The sequence below is a fragment of the Hyaena hyaena genome, unplaced genomic scaffold (genome assembly GCF_003009895.1).
Source record: "Hyaena hyaena isolate Hyena2069 unplaced genomic scaffold, ASM300989v1 scaffold_103, whole genome shotgun sequence".
Taxonomy (NCBI): domain Eukaryota; kingdom Metazoa; phylum Chordata; class Mammalia; order Carnivora; family Hyaenidae; genus Hyaena; species Hyaena hyaena.
The window spans coordinates 543,441-567,676 of NW_024080735.1; the positions used below are offsets into that span (position 1 = coordinate 543,441).

The following is a 24,236-nucleotide window of genomic DNA, read 5'->3' on the forward strand; positions in this document are numbered from 1 at the left end:
GCTCCTGGGGATTCGACCTTCCCACCAGAGCGCTGCCAGGTATCGAGCTGTGGAGTTTCAGACTCTGCACGCCCCCTATTTATAGAGTCGTAATAGAATTTATACCCTCTCCTTTCTCCTTTCTCCCTTTTTTTGTTCAGTCCCCCGTGTACTCTTCCTTTTCTCCCCAGCTGCTTTCGGTGGGCGAGTGGGGGTGCTTTTCTGTATTCCCCTTCCCCCGCACCCCGTCTCCATCCTCTCTCTGCAAGCAGAAACAGCTTCCTGCCCTCTGCGGCTTCTCTCTCCCCCAGTTCACCTCTCCATGCCACGTACTGCTGGGTCCTGTGTTTCAGGTTGTGCAGATTGTTGTGTTAATCCTCAAACCGGTTTTCTAGGTGTGCGAGATGGTTTAGTGTTGATCTGGCTGCACTTTCATGCTGTTCCGCCATCTTGGCCCCTCCCCTCAGTCTGAGTTTTTAAAAGATTTTGTCAGCCATGTGGTATCTTTCAAATAACTTGTTTTCCTGTGAGATTAATTTATTTACAAATTATTTGTAAGGCCTGGTTTTTTAATTTTTTAAAGGTTTTTATTTATTTGAGAGACAGAGAGAGAGAGAGACAGTGCAAGCAAGGGAGGGAGGGCAGAGAGAGAGAGTGGGAGACACAGAATCTGAAACAGGATCCCAGCTCTATGCTATCAGTGCAGAGCCTGACGTGCGGGGTGGGGGGGGCTTGACCTCCCAAACCACGAGATTATGACCTGAGCTAAAGTCAGAGGCTTAACTGACTGAGCCACCCAGGTGCCCCTGTAAGGCCTGATTTTATGTCAGATCTTGTGCATAGGTCCTGGGGCCATAAAGGTATATTACACATCTTGCTTTCAAGGAGCTGGTAGGAGGGAAAGATAGGTGTTTGTCACCTGTTGCTATGCAACCATCCCAAAACTTGGTGCCTTAAAACATTTTTTTATTAAAAAATTTTTTTAACGTTTATTCATTTTTGAGAGAGAGAGAAAGAGCATGAGCAGAGGAAAGGCAGAGAGAGAGCCACACACACAGAACATGAAGCAGGCCCTAGGCTCCAAGCTGTCAGCACAGCCTGACGTGGGGCTGGAACTCCTGGACCACTGATCATGACCTGAGCTGAAATCGCATGAGCCACCCACGTGCCCCAAGCATCATTTTTTTCTCAGAATTCTTTGGATTGACTGAGCTCAGTTTGGGAATTCTGTTGCTCCACATGTTGTCAGCTGATGAGAAGTCCCCTGGGGCCCGCTGGGACTGAAGCATGCAAAATGGTCCCTTGGCACCTTGAAGGGGATGGCTGGGCTTAGCTCGGGATGTCTCAGGGCCTCTACTCACCTTCATCCCATCTCCAGCAGGGATGTGCCAGAGCAGCCTTCTGGAGGCATGGGTTAGGAATGGGCAGTGTGACTTCCGTTGCATCCTCCTGGTTCACGTGAGTCACTGAAGTCCACTGAGTTTCATTAAGTGTGGGATTGCATAGGGCATGGATCCTGGGGGACCACGGGGGGCTGGTTGGCTTTAGGGCCAAACGAGCACAGCATAGCGCTTTGTGTTTACATCTGCAGCAGTAACTGTTACCCTACTGTAGTTGTCTCTGAACGTGTAGACAAGGGACGAAGCATTTCCCCTCTGAGAGGAGCCCTCCTGTGTCCCAGAGCTGGCCCTGAGCTGCGATTCAGTGCGTGAAAGACCATGAAGGCTCTCACTGGAGCTCCTTCCTCTGTAGGGGAATAACTTGGCCGATTTTTATGTGCTAGAAAGTTGACTCTGGTAGCAGTGTGGAAGATGGACTAAAGGAAGGGAGATGAGGTAGGGAGGCTATTAGACGAGTCCAGCTAAGAGATGGCAACGTCCGGGGGACATGTGGCGGCAGTGGTTATGGGAGACGGACATATAACGGGCAGAAGGGCAGGACCCAGCTGCTTATGAGAGAGGATGACTTGCGTTTGTGTCTCAGTGGTGTGTTATATGATTTCCCTAGTTGATGGAATTCTCATCATTTGTGAAAGAAACATGTTATTTGTACAGCTTTGTTCTGAGAACATGGCTGGTTTGTTAGATTTGGATCTTAGTCTTGGTGGAAGTCTTGATCTTAGATAAATGAGGAAATTAGAGCAGAAAAATTAGGCGATTGGTCAAGTCATATTGAGAACTCCTAGAGGAGCCGGGATCAGGATTCCTGGTACCCACGATGCCCTGCCTGCCGCCACCAAGCACGCCGGTCCCTGGCTGTATATCCAGCTGGTGCAAAGGCCCTGCATGCCTTCTTCCCCATACATGTCTTTGTCGGTTCAGAGTAAATCTTCTCCTGAGATCTGCCTGTGACTGTCTTAAATAATTGAAACCTACTTAAACGAGGTAAAGCAAAAACTACTTTACATAGAAATCAGGTGCAGCTGGGGCTCAGCCATGTGGTCCTCAATCCTTTCCTTTCTCTTTGCATCTTCTCCCACTTTTGACTCTGAAGATCAGCTTTCATTGTTTGATGTACACATGGCCAAACACGGTTGTGCTCATAGCTTCCAAGTTCAGTGTCCTCATTTTAGCAACCGCAGAAGTAACTAAGTTTTCTCCATTCTGGTTATGCTGGAAAAGGATCATAATTGGCTCCATTTGGGACAAGTATATACATGAGCTAGAAAGATAGTTTTCGAAGTCCTATCCTTGTGTGCGTGCAAATCTGGGAAGCAGGCAGGGCTGGGATCGTGAGCATCCGGGGCCGAGATGAGTGGTGCCCAGTGTGTTCCGCAGGACAATGCCAGTCCGTGAACCGAGGTTATGGTTCTGCCATGACGTGAGTGCGCATGAGAATTAACACTGAAAACGTTTTTTTAAATTGAGACATAATTGACATGTAGCATTATATTAGTTTCTGGTGAACAACGTAATGATTCAGTGTTTGTATATGTTGTGAAATGATCGCCACAGCAAGTCTTGTTACTACTTGTTACCGTACATAGTTCACAAAATTCTTTTTCCTTGTGATGAGAACTTTTATGTTCTTAGCAACTTTATGCAGTACGGTATTACTAGCTGCAGTTACCATGCTGTCTGTTACATTCCCCTTGACTTACTTGTTTATGACTGGAAATTTGTATCTTTTGACCTCTTTATCCATTTTTCTCCCTCCTCACCATCCTCTTTCCCACCTCTGGCGCCACCAGACTGTTCTATGAGTTTGTTTTTGTTGTTATTGTTGCTGTTTTAAAGACTGAATTTTTTTTAAAGTAACCTCCACACACTGTAGATATGTAGCTCATATCTACAATCTCAAGATAAAGAGTTACTTGCTCCACTGACTGAGGCAGCCAGGTACCCCTTTTAGAGTTTTTGGGTTTTTTTGTTTGTTTGCTTTTTAACATAAGCCTCTCCACCTAGCGTGGGACTTGAACTCATGACCTCGAGATCAAGAGTCGTAAACTCTACCCACTGAGCTAGCCAGGTGCCCCTGTTTTTATTTAAAAAATTTTTTTAGATTCCACATATAAGTAAGATCATATGGTATTTGTCTCTCTCAGACTTATTTCACTTAGCATAATGCCCTCAAAGTCCATCCATGTTGCTGCAGATGACAAGATTTCATTTTTTATATGGCTCGATGATATTCGTGTGTGTGTGTATGTGTGTGTGTGTGTGTGTGTGTGTGTTTAAAATCACATCTTCTTTATTGCTTCATCCATTGATGGACACTTAAGTTTCCATATCTTGGTTGTTGTAAATAATGCTGCAGTGAATATGAGAGCGTGTAATGTGCAAATTAAGTATAAGTTAACGTTTTTGTTTTCTTTGGATAAATACTCAGAAATGCTATTTCTGGATTTTATGGTAATTCTTTTTTAACTTACTGAGGAGCCTCCCTGTTGTTTTACATTTCCTCTAACAGTGCACAAAGATTTCATTTTCTTCACATCTCACCAACACTTGATACTTGCCATTCTAAGAGGTGTGAGGTGAGATCTCGTGTGCCCTGATGCATCAGTGTTACACACAGTATCATTGACCACGCTCCTCATGCTGTGCCTTTTATCCCTGTGACTTACTCCTTTCATAACTCCTGTGTGCCTCCCTCTCCCCTTCACCCAGTTTGTGCAACCTTGTTCCCCTTCATCCAAAACCATCAGTTTCTTCTCTGTAATTTATACGTCTGGTTCTGCTTTTTGTTTTGTTTGTTTATTCATTTCTGTGTTTGTTTTGTTTGTTAGATTCCACTCATTAGTGGAATCATATGGTAGCTGTGTTCTTAGCCTGACTTATTTCACTTAGCGTAACATCTTCTAGTCCATCCATGTCGTCTCAAATGGCATGACCTCCTTTTTTGTTATGGCTGAGTTGTATTCCATTGTGTGTATACACTGTATCTTTCTTACCATTTGTCTATTGATGGACACTTAGGTTGCTTCCATATCTTGGCTGTTGTAAATAATGTTGCAATAAACGTAGGTATGTATATATCTTTTCAAATTAATGTTTTCATTTTCTTTGGGTAAATATCCAGTAGTGGGATTATTGGATCATATGGTATTTCTATTTTTAATTTTTTTAGGCACTTCCATACAGTTTTCCGCCGTACCTGCACCAGTTTACATTCTCACAAGCAGTGCATGAGGGTTCCTTTTTTTCCACACCCTTGCCATTATCTCTTGTCTCATTATTTCTTATCTTTGCTTTTAACCATTCTAACAGATTTAAGGTGATATCTCATTGTGGCTTTGATTTGCATTGTGTGGCTTTATTTCTAGGTTCTTGATTCTGTTCTACCAATGTATTTGTCTGATTTATGCAAATACTATACTGTATTACTGCCATTTTGTGTAATATACTTTGAAATCACGGAGTATGATACCTCCAGCTTTGTTCTTCCTTTTCTTTTTTTTAATTTTTTAAAAAAATTTTAATGTTTTATTTATTTATGAGAGAGGGAGAGACAGCGTGAGCAGGGGAGGGTCAGAGAGAGAGGGAGATACAGAATCTGAAGCAGGCTCCAGGCTCTGAGCTAGCTGTCAGCACAGAGCCCGACATGGGGCTCGAACCCATGAACCGTGAGATCATGACCTGAGCCGAAATCAGACACTTAACCGACTGAACCACCCAGGCGCCCCTTGTTCTTCTTTTTCAAGATCGCTTTGGCTATTCGAGGTCTTTGGTGGTTCCATAGAAATTTTAGGATTATTTCATCTAATTCTGTAAAAACGTCATTGGTATTTTGATGAGGATTGCACTGAATCTATAGATTGCTTTGGGTAATATGGGAATTTTAACAGTATTGTTTATTCTAATCCATGACCACAGAATATCTTTCCTTTTATTTGTGTGTTCAGTTTCTTTCATTAAATACTTGTAATTTTCAGTGTACAGGTCTTCTACATCCTTATTAAATTTATTCCTAGGTATTAATTTTTCTTTTTGATGAAACTGTAAATGGGATTGTTTTCTTAATTTATCTTTCTGATAGTTTGTTATTAGTGTATGGAAATGTAACAGATTTCTGCATATTAATTTTGTATGCTGTAACTTTACTGAATTTGTTTATTCCAGCAGTTTTTTTTGATAGTATCTTTAGAGTTTGACTATACATGTATATATGTTGTCATGTATATATGTCAGCTACAAATAGTGACAGTTTTTACTTATTCTTTTGTGATTCGAATGCCTTTCTTTTCTCTTGCTTAATTGTCATGGCTAGGATTTCTAGTACTTTGTGAAATAAAAATGGTGACATCATTGTATTGTTCCTCATCTTAGAGGAAAAGCTTTCAACTTTTCATTGTTGAGTATGATTATTAGCTGTGGGCTTGTCATTGGTGGCCTTTAATATATGGAGGTATCTTCCCTATGTAGCCACTTTGTGGAGAGTTTGTATCATAAATGTATGTTGAATTTTGCCAAATGCTTTCACTGCATCTGGTGAGATGATTGTATGATTATCCTTCATTGTGTTAATGTGGTTATACTGATTTGCAAAAGTTGAACCATCCCTACATCTCTGGAATAAATCTCACTTGATCCTGATGTATGATCCTTTTAATGTATTGCTGAATTCAGTTTGCTGATATTTTTTGAAGAATTTTGCATCAGTGCTTATCATGGATATTGACTTGTAATTTTTTTAATAGTGTCTTTGGTTTTGATAACAGGTAATGCTGGCCTTATAAAAGGAGTCCTCTCCTCTCCAATTTTTGGAGCAGTTTGAGGACTGGTATTAATTCTTCTTTGAATGTTTGGTGTGATTCACTAGTGAAACCATCTGGTCCTGGACTTAGTTCGTTGAGAGTTCCTAGATTATTTTATCTCCTTACTAGTAGTCAGCCAGTTCGGATTTTGTTCCTTTATGATTCAGTCTTAGTAGGTTGTATGTTTGTAGGAATGTATCCATTTCTTCTGCTTTGTCTAATTTGTTGGCATGTAATTGTTCATAGTAGTGTTTTATAATCCATTGTATTTCTGTGGTATCAATTGTAATATATATCTCTGATTTCTGATTTTGAGTCCTCCTTTTTTCTTGATGTATCTAGCTAAAGGTTTGTCAATATTGTTCATCTTTTCAAAGAACCAGCTCTTAGTTTTGTTTTGTTTTGTTTTCTTTTTAGTTTCTATTTTATTTATTCCTTTATTCTTTGAGGTATAAAGTTAATGTTTGAGGGTTTTTTGTTTGTTTCCTGAGGTAGGCATTTATCACAGTGAATTCTCCTCTTAGAACTGCTTTTGTTGCTTCCCACATATTTTGGTATGTTCTTTTTCCATTTTCATTTATCTCAAAGTTTTTTATTTTCTCCTTTGATTTCTTCTTTGACCCATTGGTTGTTCAGTTTAATCTCTATGGCAACATGTATTGGCATGTTGTTTAACCTCTCTGTATTTATGAATGTTCCAGTTTTCTTCTTGTAATTGATTTCTAGTTTTATACCATTGTGGTTGGAAAAGGTGCTTAATATGATTCCAGTCTTCTTAAATTTATTGTGACTTGCTTCGTAGCTTAACATGTTATCTACCCTGGAAAATGTTCCATGTGCTCTTGAAATAAATCTATTCTGCTGGCTTTGGATGGAATGTTCTCTATGTATCTGTTAGGCCCATCTGTCTAATGTGTGTTTCCTTGTTGATTTTATGCCTGACTTATTCATTAATGTAGGTAGGGTGTTTAAGTCACCTACAATTACTGTTACTATCAATTTCTCTATGTTTATTAATATTTGCCTGGTGTATTTAGGTGCTCCTATGTTGGGTGCATAGACAATGCCCTTTGTCTTCTGCTACAGTCTTTGTTTTAAAGTCTGTTTTGTCTGATATAAAGTATTGCTACCTCGTCTTTTTTTCACTTCCATTTGCATGGAATATCTTTTTCAGTCCCTTCCCTTTTGGTTTGTATGTGGCTCTAGGTCTGAGTGAGTCGCTTATAGGCAGCATATGGATGGGTCTTGTTTTTTTATACATTCAGTCATCCTGTGCCTTTTATTGGAGCATTTTATCCATTTATATTTAAAGTAATTATTGATAGCTGTGTACTTACTGCCATTTTTAAAATTGTTTTTTTGGTTAATTTTGTAGTTCTCCTCGGTTCCTTCCTTCTCTTGCTCTCTTTTGTTGTGGTTTGATGGTTTTCTCCTTTCTCTTACTTTTTGTGTATCACAGGTGTTTGATTTGTGATTGCCATCAGGTTTATATATAAAATCCTAAGTGTATAGCAGTCTATATTGATAGTCACTTCAGTGCTTTTTCAGAAGATATTTGAACTTAATTTTTACTCCCCCCCTCAAACTTTGGTGTATATGAAGTCATATTTTACATCTTTTATTGTGTGTATTCATTGGCTGATTTTTTGTGGATATAGTTGGTTTGTACTACTTTTGAGTTTTAACCTCCATATTGTCTCTATAAATGATTAATTTACTGTCTTTACTTTACTTTCACAGCTTGAACCTGTGAAATTTTTTCCTTTCATAATATTCTTACTCCTGACTCTTTCCATTCAAAGAATTCCTTTTAACATTTCTTATAAGGCTGGTTTAGTAGTGATGTTCTCCTTTAACTTTTTTCTGGAAAACTCTTTATCTCTCCTTATGCTCTGAAAGATAATTGTAGGGTTGATCATTCTTGGCAACAGATTTTTTCCTTTCAGCCCTTTACAGGCTGCAAAGTTTCTCCTAAAAAATCAGCTTGACAGCCTTATGGGATTTTACTTGTATGTAACTGTTTACTTTTGCTGCTTTTAAAATTCTCTTGATTGCTACTTTTTGCCATTTTAATTATTATGTGTCTTGGTGTAGACCTCCTTGGGTTAATCTTGTTAGGGGCTCTCTTTGCTGGTTGGACCTAGATGTCTGTTTCCTTCCCCAGATTAGGGATGTCTTCAGCTATTTACTTCTTCAGGTAAGTTTTCTGCTTCCTTTTCTCCTCTCTGGAATCCCTGTAATGTCAGTGTCATTATGCTTGATGATGTCACTGAATTCCTTTATTTTCATTTAAAATTTTTTTTCTTTTTGCAGTTCAGTTTGGGTGCTTTCCATAATTTTGTCTTCCAGATCACCGATCCATTCTTCTGGCTCCACTAATGGCTTTTAATTCCTTCTAGTGTATTTTTATTTCAGTTATTGAATTCTTTATCTCTGACTGGTTCTTTTTTTTTATATTTTCCATCTCTTTGCTGAAATTCTGAGTTCATCCTACTTGTCAGTGAGTAGGGCCAGTGATTAGTCTAGATGTCTGCAGTTAGCCCCTCTGCCACAGTTATGGGCTCTTGTCCATAACCAAAAGACTTGGTGTCTTTTGATTGGAGTATTTAGATTCTCCCAAGAATTTGGAAAATCCTCTACAGCAATACTACCCTGAACACCCTGTCTTAGCTGATCTGACACTAAGCAGGGTCAGGGCTGGTTGGTATTTGCTGGGAGGCCTCCTGGGAATACTGGGTGCTGCCATCTTAAAGGGGTATAGATTTCCAGAGCACTCAGCTGCCTTTGGTCCTGGGGTGGGAACTGACAGGCAAGTCTGGAACCTTTTATAGCAGTTTAACACAGTAATTTTATGTTATTTCCAATATATTTATTTTTGCTTTTATTGTTTTTAACAGTGTATCAGTCTGTGATTGGGTGGGGAAACTACTGGTCCTTGACCACCAGTAGTTGAGAACCGCTTAGAACATGTATGTAAGAAATGAAATCATCTGAACAACCAGTCTGATTGCAGCCCAGCTGCTTGTTTATGGGGAAAAAAAGACAGGCAATGTGGTTGTGAACACTTATTACCTGATTTACTCCTAGGTGTTACTGGGCCTCCGTGATACCAGTGATTCCATTGTGGCAATTACTCTTCATAGCCTAGCAGTGCTGGTGTCTTTACTTGGACCAGAGGTGGTTGTGGGAGGTGAAAGAACCAAAATCTTCAAACGTACTGCCCCAAGCTTTACAAAAATGGTGGATCTTTCCCCAGAAGGTAAGAATGATTAAAAGGTATAGCTTTTTATTGTTGTTTTAATGAGATTTTTAACATTATACAAATAGTGCAGGTAGGTTGTCGTCAGTGTGATGGTACAGACAACTAAAGAAAGTGTAATTTCCCTCTCCCAATTCCTTCCGGGTGTACAGGGTAGTCAATTTTAATAGTTTAGTGGAAATGTTTTCTTCCCTTTTTTTAGGCCCACAAAGATACACAGATGTCTGTGTGTATATACACACACACACCCATAAAGAGGATTTTTAAACAAAACAATGAGAAAATTGTTTTTTTCGTGTAGTGTCTTTTCAGGGACTGGCCTCCAGGTCAGTACACAGAAATGTCACCTTTTTTGACAGTTTTGCCTAATATTTTATTGAATATAATTCATTTAATGATTTCCCTATTGATGGATATTGCTTTCATTTCTGGATTTTTAACCACTACATTGCTGCAGTAGATATCCTTGTACCTGTAACTTTATGTAGTTTGCCTTTTATGGCTAGAGGATAAAGTCCCAGAAGTAGACTTACTGGATCAAAGAATGTATTTAAAATTTTAATGGATACTGTCTGTCAGCTTCTGAAACGGTTGTAGCAGCTCTTGACAACACTAGATGTTTAAGTTCTTTTGATTTTGATGACCTCTTAGGTAAATTAAGTACTTTTAAAAAATCCTTATTTCTGGTATATTCCCATTGGCACATAGCAATAATTGCTGGTTTTTATAGAATGTAAAAAGTCAAGAATAAAAATGTTATATCAATGTCATTTCTCCTTTGTTCCTTGGTATAACCCCAAATAGGGTGGTGACCTCGTTAGAAAACGCGAATCTCTGATTCAGTTCTCATGGATAGTGAATTAGATAGCATGGAAACAGTTACAGTAGAAAGGAACTCTGAGATAGACTTTTCTCTAATTCTCATGCCAGGAAAATTATTTTATATTTTCAAATTTATTTTTTAATTTAAATCCAAGTTAGTTAACCTATAGTGTAATAATGATTTCAGGATTAGAATTTAATGATTCATCACTTATATATAACACCCAGTGATCCCAGCAAGTCCGCTCCTTAATGCCCATCACCCATGTACCTCATCTCACCACCCAACACCCCATCAGCGACTCTCAGTTCTCTGTATTTAAAATCTCTTACGGTGTGTCTCCCTCTGTTTTTATTTTTCCTTCCCTTCCGCTATGTTCATCTGTTTTGATTCTTAAATTCCACAAGTGGAATCATATATTTGTCTTTCTCTGACATATTTCACTTAGCATAATATACTCTAGTTCTTTTTTTCTTTTTATTTTTTTCTGAGAGAGAGAGAGAGAGAGAGCAAGCGAGCGAGAGAGCGAGCGAGCATGAGCAGGGGAGGATCAGAGAGAGAGGGAGATACAGAATTTGAAACAGGCTCCGGGCTCTGAGCTGTCAGCACAGAGCCTGACGCGGGGCTCAAACCCACGAACCATGAGATCATGACCTGAGCCGAAGTGGGACGCTTAAGCGACTGAGCCACCCCGGTGCCCCATACCACATCTTCCTGATGCTTTCATCAGGCAGTGGACATTTGGGCTTTTTCCATATTTTGACTGTTGTCGATAATGCTGCTTATATAAACATTGGGATGCACATGCCCCTTCAAATCAGCAGTTTTGTTTCCTTTGGATAAATTACCTAGTAGTATAATTGCTGGGTCATACATACAAAATAAAAGTCCTACTTTTAATTTTTTGAGGAACTTCCACACTGTTTTCCAGAACGGCTGCACCAGTTTGCATTCCCACCAGTGGTGCAGGAGGGTTTCCCCTTTCTCCACATTCTTGCCAGCATCTGTTGTTTCCCTGAGTTGTTAATTTTTGCCATTTTGACAGGTGTGAGGTGGTATCTCATTATGGTTCCAGGAGAATTTTTAAAGCAACGCTGGCTTCCTGAAGTTTCGACAGGTCTTACTTTTCTTGGTGCTAATGAAATCATGGTCAGTCAGGAGCTTGAAGAGGGTGAAGATGAAGCTGCTCCCTCTGACCAGGATATGTTCATACTCTATCGAGTGAATGGAGTCTTTGTGTTACCAGTTTGTGTGTGTGTGTGTGTGTGTGTGTGTGTGTGTTAGCAGAGTACACCAAACAGCAAATGAGAGATTTATTTATAATTCGTAGCAGAGGAATTTGTTGGGGGAGGGAGGGTACACACAGTTTTGAGATAAGGGTGGGGGCGTCAGTCTCTGAGGGGCAACTTTGTTGCATGTTGAGTTAGCAAGAGTCCCCACTCAAATCTGTTTTATTAGATGCACTTTCCTAGTCCTGGACATTTTATTTACTGTTGACCTATAATCTTAGAAACCAAAAAGGCACCAAATCAGAAGTAACAGTTGAACTTTTATTAAATAGATTTTTCTGAAAACTTTCTGAGATAGTTCAAGGCCTAATCCTAGTGACTTCCCAAATTAGTTAAGCTCTTCATCCAAGATGGCTGCTGAGCCCTGGAGGCAGCCTGCATTTCTTTTCATTGTTTCCTGCATTTCAAGTTTATAGGTAAGAGTGGACCTTCTTCTGAAAGACATGGGGGAATGCTGGGAAGGGCACATCCACATGGGGCACCCCGGACGTTTTCTTTCTCCTCCTATTCCTTTGCAGTTTGCTATATGGTCAGACTTAAGAATATGGGACACTAGTGAGGTTTATGGAAAGGAAAGAGAACTGGAGAAGGGGACACTGGGTAGGAGACCCTGGTGGCCCTCGCAGGGAGGGTGGTGGCAGAAGCAAGCAAGAAGGTGCTGGGCTTGTAGAGGTCAGACCCTGCGGGGCCGGGCAAGCCTCAGAGTGGTGACTTACCCCAGACCCTCCTAGGAAACGGAAGTACTAAGCCAAAAATTGTGCTAGAATCCTTTTGACCAGTGTCCACTCTGGAGTATGAACTTTCAGGTAAACTGTTAACGACAACATTTTATTGAAACCGTTTTTTTCCCAGTTGGAAGTTAATTCTATAGCCTAAAATTTAACAATTTTAACTGTATAGTTTTGTAGCATTAAGCACATTCACATTGGTGTGCTTGTACTTTTAGACTTTTATTCTTAGAATCAATTACGGTTTTGTAATTAGGTCCTAAAGGTTCTGTCTAATCCAGCTTCTCAGCCAGTGCGTGAATCCTTTCGAGTCCCTTACCACCACATACTTAGCCCGCCCATAAACACCCAGGGGACAGGCCATCCCTTCTGCAGCAGGTGATTCTGCAGATATTTGAAGATGCTCTCCCTGTATACAACATCTCTTTTATCTGTGTTAAATATATCCATTTCCCTTAACTGTTGCTCACCTCCCCTGTCAGAGCAAGAAGCAATTTATTATCCCTTCTATTTGGGGAGTTTTATGTATCTTCAGATTGTCCCACACACTTCGTCTATAGCCGGCAGAGTCAGATGCACCGGTCTTGGAGAACCGTCCCCCCCACCCCCACACAGTCCCTAAATGTTTCTTTTCTGGCGACATGCCCAGCAGCAAGAAGCTATAATATAGAGAGATTGCTACAGTACTCTTACAGTAGCTTTTCCACTGTTTGGGTGAATGTTTTCCTGAGTATGAAGTTTTAAATTCTGAAAATTAAAGGCACTTTGGAAATAATGAGGCTGATTTCTCTTCTCACTTAGGACTTTGTAGTCAGCTGGGGTCTCATTGCTTTTCCTGGACTACAGGGCACATACTTACCATTTCTTTGTGACTGGTGAGGAGAGCTGGCGGACGTGTCAGTCACTGATGTGACTTTGGTGCATTTTCCAAATTGTATCCTGGGAGGACAGTTTTGTTAGATGGCAGTAGGTTTGCCACGAGAGAGAGTCATGTGGTTAAATCGGGAAGTGTCAGGAGTCGCGTCCAGCCACACTGCACAAGACTCCACAGCCTTGCCCACATTTAAGGAAATCTGTTTAAAATGAGGGTATGTCCAGTTGAGCACACACCACTGTTTGGGGGTGACGCTGCCTGGCTTAGAACATTTCTCTGTTTATAGACAATCATATCAGTAAACATGCTTGAATATTTGGGAAAGGATCAGATGCTCCAGTTGCTGCCTGGTGTGCTGCCTTCAAAGCTCAGTTTAGGCATTTGAGTAACTTACATCTTTGTCATGTTCTGCGGGGATTCTCTTGTAGCTACAATTTAGTAACCTGGATATTTCTAAGAAATGAAAGCCATACTGTGTGTGTTTGTGTGTTAACCTTTTCCTAAATATATTGCTTACTCCTAACATTTTATGAGGATAATTTTTGTACATATCCCCACAGGTGATCAATATTCTCAGCCTATTAAATTTCACATGAATGGACTCTCCAATGTGAAAAATACCTCAGGAGATAGTGAAAACTTCCCATCAAGTTCTAAAAAGTCCGAGGAGTGGCCTGACTGGAGCGAGCCAGAGGAGCCTGAAAACAAAGCTGTCAGCATACAGATTTGTCCTGCAGAACCCCACGATGCCTCCACGTCCCCGCTCTCTAACTTGAACGCGGAGGATGTGGCACGGGTTGACTTTGAGCCCAGCAGCTTAGATACTGAAACAGATGCAGGAGGAGTCCCCACTGTGAGGCCTGGGACCGCAGGGGGACATGAGGCCACTCCTGCCTTGTTTTCACTCACTGAAGAGTCCAAGCCTTTGAAACCCTGCCTGCACCAGAAGACAGGTCTTGCACCAAGTGGGGATGACCCAGACCAAACCAAGCCACCAAAAGTGTCACAAGAAAGACGCCTTAAGGCTCCATCAGAACTGGGTTTAGGAGAGGAGTTTACCATTCAAGTAAAAAAGAAGCCGGTACAAGATCCAGAGTTGGACTGGTTTGCAGATATGATCCCAGAAATTAAGCCTTCAGCTGCTATTCTCATTTTGCCTGAACTGAGGACAGAAATGATGGTTTCCAGCAAGGATGACGTCTCATCAGTGATGCAGTTTTCCTCAAAATTCGCTGCAGCAGAACTTACCGAGGTGAGGATTAGTAAATCGTGCTGCTAGGTGCTGCTAGTGTAAGGGTGCCCTTGTACATACGGGTTGCCTGGTCTCATTTATAACAAACCTGCTGTTTTCCCAGTGAGGGAAGAGACTAATGCACACAGCTGCTTAAGAGGAGGAGACGCTCAGTTCCTACACATGAGATCTTTCCTTCCCCAGAAGAATGTCCCGTGCTTAGTTAAGTGTTTAATGGGCCACTGGTTATTACCAGGATAACTTATTTAGAGAGGGATTAAGCCAAGAACAGGATGTCATCAGATTGATTTTCGATCGATATGGTCCTTGGGAAGTTAGTTATCTTTACAATGCTGCGGTTTTGTAATTCTGGAACCAAAGTAATCCTCCTCCCTTCAGCTTCCTGTCACAGTAAGTAGGCGAGTTTAGCACGAGGAAATCTATTCTGGCATCAAAAGGCAAGCGTCAGGCTCCTTTGAATTCAGAAATGACTGGTTTCAGCAGGCTGCCCTTGGTTTGCTTTATCTCGCTACAGGGAGAGGCCGAAGGCTGGGGAGACGAAGGGGAGCTGAACTGGGAAGATCATAACTGGTGACAACAGGTGAAACTTTAGGGCAAAGGATTTCTTAAAAAAAAAAAAAAAAAAAAAAAAAAATCAAACTAATACCTCAAAAGTAGGCTCTGCAGACCAGAAAACCAAAAAGCACCGTTTTTCCCGTCTGTGCCAACTGAAGTGTGAGCCCCCCCGAGTGGCGGCGGGCCCTGGCGGTGAGGAGGCTCCACGCTGGTTTGTGGAGGGGCCTGTGTGCATCTGCCTGAGGCCAGTTTCTGTGAAGAGCAAGTCGCCGTGGAAAGGTTGAATTGACTGATTTTTTTCCAGGACAATTCCAGAAGTAAAGAAAATAAATACAAAAATTCAAGCTGATTAGCTTAATTTTGTGCCATTTCTTTAACAGAAGAGTAAGCTTTATTATGAAATACAACTTACTGAAAAAGTTTTAGCTATAAAGTATATAAATGATTTTAGATTGCTGAGGTTTCCTTGGGCAGCTTATTTATTTGTTTACAGATGTACCATCTGAGGGGCCCCGTGGGGACCTGGGCAGTTCCGGACTGTTCCACATGTATCACGTTGTACCAAAGTTCTTCATGAGAAATATTCCCCCCTCGACCTGTTCTCTGTCCAATAAAGACTATTTTCACTAGATTCAACTTTACAAAAGTTGTTTTATATGTGTTAGGAAATGCACAGTTCCATCAATGCATTCATTTACAAACCAGAGAGCAGGCGGACAAAGGTGATACTCAGTGCTACCTAGTGGGAGGGGGTCCAGTCCGTTCCGAGGCCACCGGAGAGTACACGTCGTCTTAGGCTGTCCATCCTCTTTTGGAGCATCTCCAGTCTCACTGGAAGCCAGTCTGGAGCAGGAGACGTCTGGAGTAGCAGCTCCACTGCCTCCAAGGCCCCTGATGCTGCCTGCAGTGCTGACTCGCACGCGTCTGCCGCAGGGAGCTCACAACGGGCTCTTTTTGCACAAGGCTGGCAAATGAGAAAAGCCTGTGATAAGTGATACAGCGATACCCATCCCAAAGATGGTAAAGAACTTTCGTTCTGGAGTTCTAAACCTGTGTCAAAGTGTTATGTGCAAACTTTATTTAGTCATTGGTTCACAAGGGGAAGAGGGAACCACCACCCCTGCAATCTAGAAAAATATGGGAAGGAATTCCCATGAGTCCCGCTAACATTAGGGCCCAAGGAAACCAAGAGAAACGCCTGCCTCATCCAGTAATTTCCAGTAGGCATCTATGGAAATATCTTACAATCTGTCCTGACAAAAAAGCCCCAAGTATGAATTTTCTAAATGGTCCCAGTTTAGTTTTTACTGCTAAGTTTATAAATGAGAGCTGTGGTCTTTCAGAAGCTTTTAGAGCCACTTCAAGAAACTGTCAGGCTTTTGACATCACCGCACTGGGGTGTGGACTGGGGCCAAGACACCCTTTGTAATCATGGCCTTCCTAAGGAAAGTCATAATAAATTATGATTCTTAAATTTTTTAGTTTTAATTATTTTGAGAGAGAGAGAGAGAGAGAACACACATGCAGAGGAAGGACAAAGAGAGAACCCCAAGCAGGCTCCATAAGTCAGTGTGGAGCCCAATGTGGGGCCTGAATTCCTGAACCATGAGGTCGTTCATGACCTGAGCCGAAATCAAGAGTCAGACACTCGGCTGAGCCACCCAGGTGCCCCATGGTCAGAATAAATTATTGAGGGTTTATTTACACCGATATGTAACTGTTAGGTGTAAAATCTGTAAAAGTCTTTCTTGAAAACAAGTTATTAACAAACTTGCTTCTTTATAAAAGTTATAACTAAACTCACCAGAGTGCTATTTCTTATATGGATTGCAATTCTATATACACATATACGTCAGTGCTCAAAACAGTATTTTGAATATCCTTAGTGGTATCAGATTTCTGCCTTTTTATAGGTAGATATGCTTTCTAGACACTGCCAAGAATTATCAGGCTGGACTGACGAATTAGGCAAGGGATTAGCCTAAGCATTTTGGAAGGTCAGTTCATTGGTTTTCTGTGGTTCAGAAGCTACTACATTTGTTGCTTCACTGATACAAATACAGAACTTTCCCAAAAGTTACTATAAACAATTGAAAGTCCTATTGAAAGAGTAGTGATATTATGATGTTTAAAACCTATTTGTAGGGGCACCTGGGTGGCTCAGTTGGTTATGCATCTGACTCTTGGTTTCAGCTCAGGTTATGATTTCACGGTTCATGGGTTCAAACCCCACATGAGGCTCTGTGCGGACAGTGTGGAGCCTGCTAGGAATTCTCCCTCTCCCCCTCCCTCTCTGCCCCTCCCCTGCTTGTGTGACCTCTGTTCTCTCTCAAAGTAAGTAAAATTTAAAAAAACAAAACAAAAAAACCTTGTTGTTTCTGTGTGGTCTCACCTCTGTTCTATGTACTGATAACCTTTCAAAAAGAGGAAATATGATTGTTAAGAGAGCAGCTACTGTAAAACAGAATTTTACATTTCTAGATTTGATTATTACAATTTTTGTTTTTGAGAGAGAGAGTGCAAGTGGGAGAGGGACAGAGAGAAAGGGAGACACAGGATCTGAAGCAGGCTCCAAGCTCTGAGCTGTCAGCACAGAGCTGATGTGAGGCTCAAACCCACGAACTGTGAGATCATGACTTGAGCCAAAGCTGGTCACTTAACCGACTAAGCCACCCAGGCACCCTGATTTGATTACATTTTGATATTCAATAGGACAGGAACCATCTAGGTTTTTTTCTACTTTTATCAGTAAGAATTTCTCTTAAAGCTTGACTCATACTATAAAGTCCATACCTGTAAAGATGACCACTTTGCTTCTACAGCAACGTTAGCAAAGCGTTCCCAGAAAATAACTTTTTCCTGTTTCACACGTTCAACCCTGGAAGTCGCGGTTTCATCTGCAAACCCAGTCTGCCACAAATCGTGAAAAATCAAGTAAACACCAAGCATTCTCTGACAGAAAATGGTGTGATATTCAGAAAATGAGAAGATGCCGTGCGTGTGTATGTGTGTGTATGTGGTGTGTGTGTTTGTGTGTACAAGCACCCAGTATCAAACTATTCAGGCTTAGCCTGTGAGCTAGGCAAGTTTTGGAAGCTGGATTCGTCTGTAAATGTACCATCTTCATGTAATTTGGATAAAGTCACTGTCCAGTGTTCTCCTTCCCCCTACAGAAAAGCTGAACCTTCATTGTACAAGGTGAAAAACTGGCAAGAACAAGGTACACACACATACCTCACCAGCTTATATATAAGGTATATATACTTATATGTATACGTGCATATAAACATCCACATATGGCCAGTTAAATAATGGGCATGGTATTAAAAAATCAGTAGTTGAGCATAATTCACTTTCTCTGGTCTTCTAAATCTGTGGTTTAACTATTCTATTAGTGCTGCAATTAGCCCCTTACGCCCTAGAACTTCCCCCATATAAGTTCCAAGGTGAGCATAGACACGGGAGCCAAAATGACTCAACAGTTGGGTTCTAATTATTAAAAACAGCTTTAAAAATGCCACAGTTTAGAAAACAAAGTCTTTGTTGGTGCAGGAAAGCCATGTAAAGTTCTGTGTAAATGAGAGGGATAAACATGGCCTCTCAGGCAGTTCTCCACATGAATCTAGGCTAACATCCAGGGCCCTCCAGTCCCCTCCCTGCCTGAACTCAGCGCCCCCCCACCCCCACTGTGAGCACAGTGACCCAGCCTGGTCTGCGACCTGCCCTACCTGTTAACTGTGTCACCTCTGCACTGAGCACTATGAACAATTTAAGAAGGTACTTAACATGGTTACAACCAAAATTTTTAAAGATGACAAAATATGTGGTACCCTATTCTGATCTACATAAATACCTTCTCCAGAAAGGATACAACTTTGTTCTTGGTTTCTTCAGAACTGAGACACTGTGGAACTATGTCTTCATGATTTGTTCCCTATTAAAAGATTGATAAATGAGATCAATTTTAAAATATGTCAACAACTAGCAAAGACAAATACGTGAGTTTCAAAAGCTACTTTAATCAAGAATACATTTTTTATATTTTTTCTTTCATAGTTTATTGTCAAGTTGAACACCCAGTGCTCATTCCAACAAGTGCCCTCCTCCATGCCCATCAGCCCCCTTTCCCCGTCAGCCCTCAGTTTGTTCTCAGTATTCAAGAGTCTCTCATGGTTTGCCTTCCTCCCTCTCCCCAAGTATTTTTCCCCTTCTCCTCCCCCACGGTCTTCCATTAAGTTCCTCCTAATCCTCCTATACATGCAAATATATGGTATCTGTCCTCTGCCTGACTTATTTCGCTCAGCATAACACCCTCAAGGTCCATCCATGTGGCTACACATGGCCAGATTTCATTGTTTCTCATTGCCATGTAGTATTCCATGGTATAGATAAACCACATCTTCTTGATCCATTCATGGAAAGAGCCTAAGTGTCCATCAGTAATACATTTTAAAAGAAAACTGTCAGAGGACACTCAGAAGTCCGTCAGCTCACAGTCCTTTCAAGGCACCTCAGGACAATGCAGGTTCTGCACAAGCACAGCACTGTGAGCGTCAGTCACCTCTGCTCCATCTCTGGGCCCAGGCTTGACTGTACAGTGACAGGCAAGAGAGCAGCAGGCTCACCTTCTCCATGGACCTGAGCTCACAGGTCTGTGTTCGTCTCCCTAACTTCTACAATAATTTGAGATGAAGTGTGTTACTCATTTCAAACTGAAAAATACTGTCTGGATGACAGTGTCCAAGTTAGCAGACCTGGTCTGAATGCTCGGTTCTGTTGGTTACTGCCCCTGACCTTAGGAAAGTCCCTTTATTTCTCTATGCTTTATTTTTAGATCCTGCAAAATAGATCATTAGCAATATCTCCTCCAGTAGAAAATATTAATGACTAAGATCAAAAGTAGATCAATAAATGTTTCTGGAATGTTTTGGAATACCACAAATACTAAACTGTTTTGGAGGTCACTGTGATAGCCTGGTCTTATAATTACCTCGGCAAACTGAGTAAACGCCTCTAAGGTATGTTGTTCTAGTATCCAATTCCTGTCAGCTAGCAGTGAGGCAAAAATAGAAGACAGGTTGGGCAGAATTTTGTCCTAAAAAGAGAACCAAATATTATTAAATAGAGGAAAATCTCAATAGAGTACATTCATTATTTTGAGAGAGAGCATGAGTGAGCGAGCAGGGGAAGGGCAGTGAGGGTTGAGAGAGAATCCCAAGCAGGCTCCACACCGTCAGCACGGAACTCGATAAACCGTGAAATCACCAAGCTGTGAGATCATGACCTGAGCCGAAATCAAGAGTCGGATGCTTAACCAACTGCGCCATCCAGGTGCTCCAACGTTCATTATTCTTAAGGTTGTGAGGTTTCCATAATTCTGTCCCAGTGAGTACATATTAATCTGCATTAGGTCTTGTCACTCTTTTGCTCAAATGCTTCCAAGAGCTTCTCCTTTCCTTCAGAGTAAAAGTCAAAGTCCTTACAATGAAAGCCCCATTACCCATGTGTTAGCTCTACTGGCTTCCCTCAATATATCAGACATGCTCTCAAGAAGGATCAGGCTTGACTATTTCCCCTGCTTGCAGGACGCTTCCCCCAGATACCTGCATGGCTTGCTCTCTCAGCTTCGAGATTTTATTCACAGCTCACTTCGGTGAGGATGCCATTGACAATAACCCAATTAAAAATGTACCCCCACATACATTCTCTCTTCCCTATCCTTGCTTTCTTTCTCTCCAGAGCACCTACAATATTTCATATGCTACATCACTCCTTCTTAATTGCCTTCCAACAGGCTGAGGGTACATATTTATTAGTATGGTTCATTAATGAATCCCCAGTGATTAAAACAGCACCTGACACACAGCAAAAACTCAGCAATTTTTTTCTTGAATAAAATCCCAGGGATACCTGGGTGGCTCAGTCAGTTAAAAAGTCCAACTTTGGCTCAGGTCATGATTTCACAGCTTGTGAGTTCAAGTCCTGCGTCGGGTTCTGTGCTGACAGCTCAGAGCCTGGAGCCTGCTTCGGATTCTGTGTCTCCTCTCTCGGCCCCTCCCGTGCTCATGCTCTGTCTCTCTCTCCTTCTCTCTCAAAAAAATATAAACATTAAACAAAAAAAAGAATTAAAAAAAAAAATCTCATCTCCTGGCTTTAAAGGTTCTTATATGCTGATGAATCCACCAAATTTTTCAGGCCTTCGCTCTGGGGAATATATAACTTCTGCTAATAAATCATTTGTTCTACAGGGTCTGGGCCCATCAGGGTCCACAGCTATGCATGAATGAAACAGTGTTTCGGAATTTATTTTAGGCTAAAAAGAAGACAGCTCAAATGCAAGCATCTTTGTATACTTTTGTCCAGAGTTTAAAAGAAGCTGTCAACATCTACATTTCTCTCATGAAACATAACCTGGTATGATGAAAACACTATGATATCATTTACCTATGACCAAATAAGAGTCCTTTAGAAACTAGCCAGTTAAATGTTTTCATTTTAAAGATTTTAGTAGCTATTGAGATAACATCCATCATATTTTTGCTCTAATTACATGACAAGGTTCTCATCAGTGAGCTTTTTATAATCTCTCCCATGGAGGTGAAAAAGAAAAAAGCCAACTATCTAGATTGACCACAGTAATAAGAAAGGGAAAATTCAGTTTAGGAGGATAATCTTTCGCTGTGAGCTGTATTTGGAAATTAAGTAGTGTATTGCCAGGCCTGTTCAGTGTAATTTATAAGTAAATATCCATTTGTCAATTATATATACTTGGCAACATTTTCAAAAATAGTATGTTAAAAAACAAGTTCTTTTTCACGGATATAAAATGGAGAGTATATATAGCTTTGATAAATTACCCAAATTCCTCATTATATACTGTTCCCTATTAGACATAAATGTCTTCCTTCCTCGGGGGCATCGTGTGCTAAAGCTCCACTGGAACGAAGCTCTCAGACTACTGCCAACTCTAAGTAATCTGCATGTCAAAATATGTTTTTCTAAAAAGAAAAAAACTTAAAATGAGTTCCATTCTGACAAAGTCACCCTCTCTTCACAAAATACATTCCCCCCCGCAACTTTCACTGTCAACAGTCCACAGAATTTCAGACAGAAATCAGAAGTCTGAAGATTTTAGTAATTCTGACAGAGATTTTATGAACAAAAGAATTAAAGGAATTTGGGGGGGACAAAAGAGTGAAGAGTATTACCTGGAGACCTTGAGGTATAAAACATTTTCCCAGAGAAGATACAAAATCAAGCACTGCCAAACAAACATGGTCAGGAGGCTCTAATTTAAGCAGTGAGCTCTGCAAGGTTACTACCTAAAGTGGCAAAGACCAAAGAACAGTTATAAATGAAAACAAATAGTTTGTAGAGGCCTGATGAGTAAAATTTTGATGGGTGTGTAGGAGGGAAAACACAACAAAACCCAGAACAGCTGAACACTCTACAAACTCACAAGTGCAATTTGAATAAAACAAACAAATGGCTGACCCAATTATTACAGGGTTCATCCTACCAACTGCTGTAAGAAAAAAAGTTGTTCTGTATTTTAAATTCTAGTGAGGCAAGTTCATTATTTAAAGCAGGGATTGGCAAACTTTCTATGAAGGGCCAAGTGGTAAAAGTATTTTTTTGTACGTAGGCTTTTTTGTAGGCTTTGTAGGTAATATGTTCCCTGCTGCGTATTCTTTGTTTTTTATTTTTTATTTTTTATTTTGCAAACCTTTAACAATGTAAAAATCATCCTTAGCTCTTGTCCTATAACAGGAGAGAACCTCGCCAGGAAGCCATAGTTTGCCAGCCCCTAATTTAAAGGAACACAGAGATAAAGTGTCCTATAAAAGAAGTAACACCTAAATGAACAATTTACTTATGTTGAAATTTTAGAACTTTAGTTATTTGGGTTTTTTAACGTGAACACAATTCTATCAAAATTATCCATATTTGATTTTTCAAAAGACTATAAAAACCTTCAGAATCCACAAAGTCTGAGTCAATGATCTTACTGTATTCTCATTCTGTGTAATTTTGTTAATCCATGTTACACACATTATCGTAATTTAAAACTACAGCTAATTAGTACATATTTGTTAATACTCAGTTGTGAATGTGCACAATCCCTAACCAGGCTACTAAAACCAAGCGTTAGTAGTTCTGCTTTCCAGCATATACGGTCCTGTGACAGGGTATTATTTTTTCCATCCTCCTCCTAAACAAGAATAATTAGTTTTACCTCACAACTGTTTATTTCTTAACGTACCTATTAACTTAAGCCAGCTCTTTATTAGGGGATCAGTTCTGTCCAGGATGGACTAATTCCAAAGCCTCTAAGTCATTTCAGAGAAGATGAAGGCCTTTTGCCTTTTCCTCTCTGTATCAGCTTAGACAGTCCAAAAGCAGGCTATATCTAGGCAACATCAAAAGGATCACCCCAACAGTGACCTCACTCTGCCTGCCCCAGCCATGCAAGCTGGGAGCCAGAGAGAAAATTCAGTAGTCCTTTACTTCAAAATCATTTTTTTCAAAGAAACCATGAAGATTATCTTTAATTCCACATTGGTTACAGTCCGCATTCCCACAGCTGCTGAAATACTTTTGAACATGGCATGCACACAGAGTTCACACATGAACTATGCCTCCTGGCCTCAGGGATGCTCTAGGGCAGTTAAAGTTTGGACTATTTGGTATCAGGAAGATAAAGAAGAACAGATACAGGCTGAATCAACAGCCCTGTACCCTAACCATGGTCTACTGGACGAGTAAAAGAAAATTTGTGACATTTACATTCAGTTCAACAGGAAAGGGGTAAGAAGCAAACTGAGCGACAAATTGCTAAAAAGGATGGTTTTCTAGAAGCTATTTTAAGTCATACCAGTTCAACAATTTCCTCAGCAAAGTATCAATTTGTTCACTGTTCTTACCTGACTTATCAGATGAGGATCTAGAGTTTGAACAAAAAATCCCAACAGTGACAGTAAAAGGCTAAGTGTCTGCTGAACATAAGGTTGACCTGTTACCTTAAATAAAAGCACAAAATAATTATGGTGAAAATTTTCAATTACATGAAAATAACTATCTTTTAGATGAGCATTTATTATACACCAAGCAATATGCTTGATACTACCTCACATACACCTTATAACTCTATGAAGTAGCTCTTATTACCCTCAATTTACTAATAATTAAGAAAAAGGAGCAGAGAGGTTAAATAATTTGCTCAAGATCACGACCAGGAAATTGAATTCAGATGGAGATCTAATTGCTTTTGCTTGCCACTG

The 24,236-nt window shown here is 40.6% G+C and overlaps 2 protein-coding genes across 8 annotated transcripts in view; one reads left to right on the forward strand and one right to left on the reverse strand.

The window, feature by feature from the left end:
• Positions 1–15,034, forward strand: part of SCYL3 (SCY1 like pseudokinase 3) — a 49,113-nt gene extending 34,079 nt beyond the window's left edge. For all 4 annotated transcript variants that reach the window (XM_039235791.1, XM_039235792.1, XM_039235793.1 and 1 more), the window contains exons 11-13: positions 9,263–9,434; positions 13,709–14,400; positions 14,915–15,034. In XM_039235791.1, coding sequence (XP_039091722.1) covers positions 9,263–9,434; positions 13,709–14,400; positions 14,915–14,974 — 924 coding nt within the window. In that variant the 3' untranslated portion in view covers positions 14,975–15,034. The remainder of the gene's footprint in view (positions 1–9,262; positions 9,435–13,708; positions 14,401–14,914) is intronic.
• Positions 15,035–15,671: 637 nt separating this feature from the next.
• CUNH1orf112 (chromosome unknown C1orf112 homolog) overlaps positions 15,672–24,236 on the reverse strand; it is a 43,808-nt gene continuing 35,243 nt past the window's right edge. For all 4 annotated transcript variants that reach the window (XM_039235789.1, XM_039235786.1, XM_039235788.1 and 1 more), the window contains 6 exons: positions 23,880–23,975; positions 22,164–22,277; positions 19,946–20,050; positions 18,809–18,889; positions 17,749–17,865; positions 15,672–15,919 (listed from right to left, as the gene is read on the reverse strand). In XM_039235789.1, the coding sequence (XP_039091720.1) occupies positions 15,695–15,919; positions 17,749–17,865; positions 18,809–18,889; positions 19,946–20,050; positions 22,164–22,277; positions 23,880–23,975 (738 nt within the window). In that variant the 3' untranslated portion in view covers positions 15,672–15,694. The remainder of the gene's footprint in view (positions 15,920–17,748; positions 17,866–18,808; positions 18,890–19,945; positions 20,051–22,163; positions 22,278–23,879; positions 23,976–24,236) is intronic.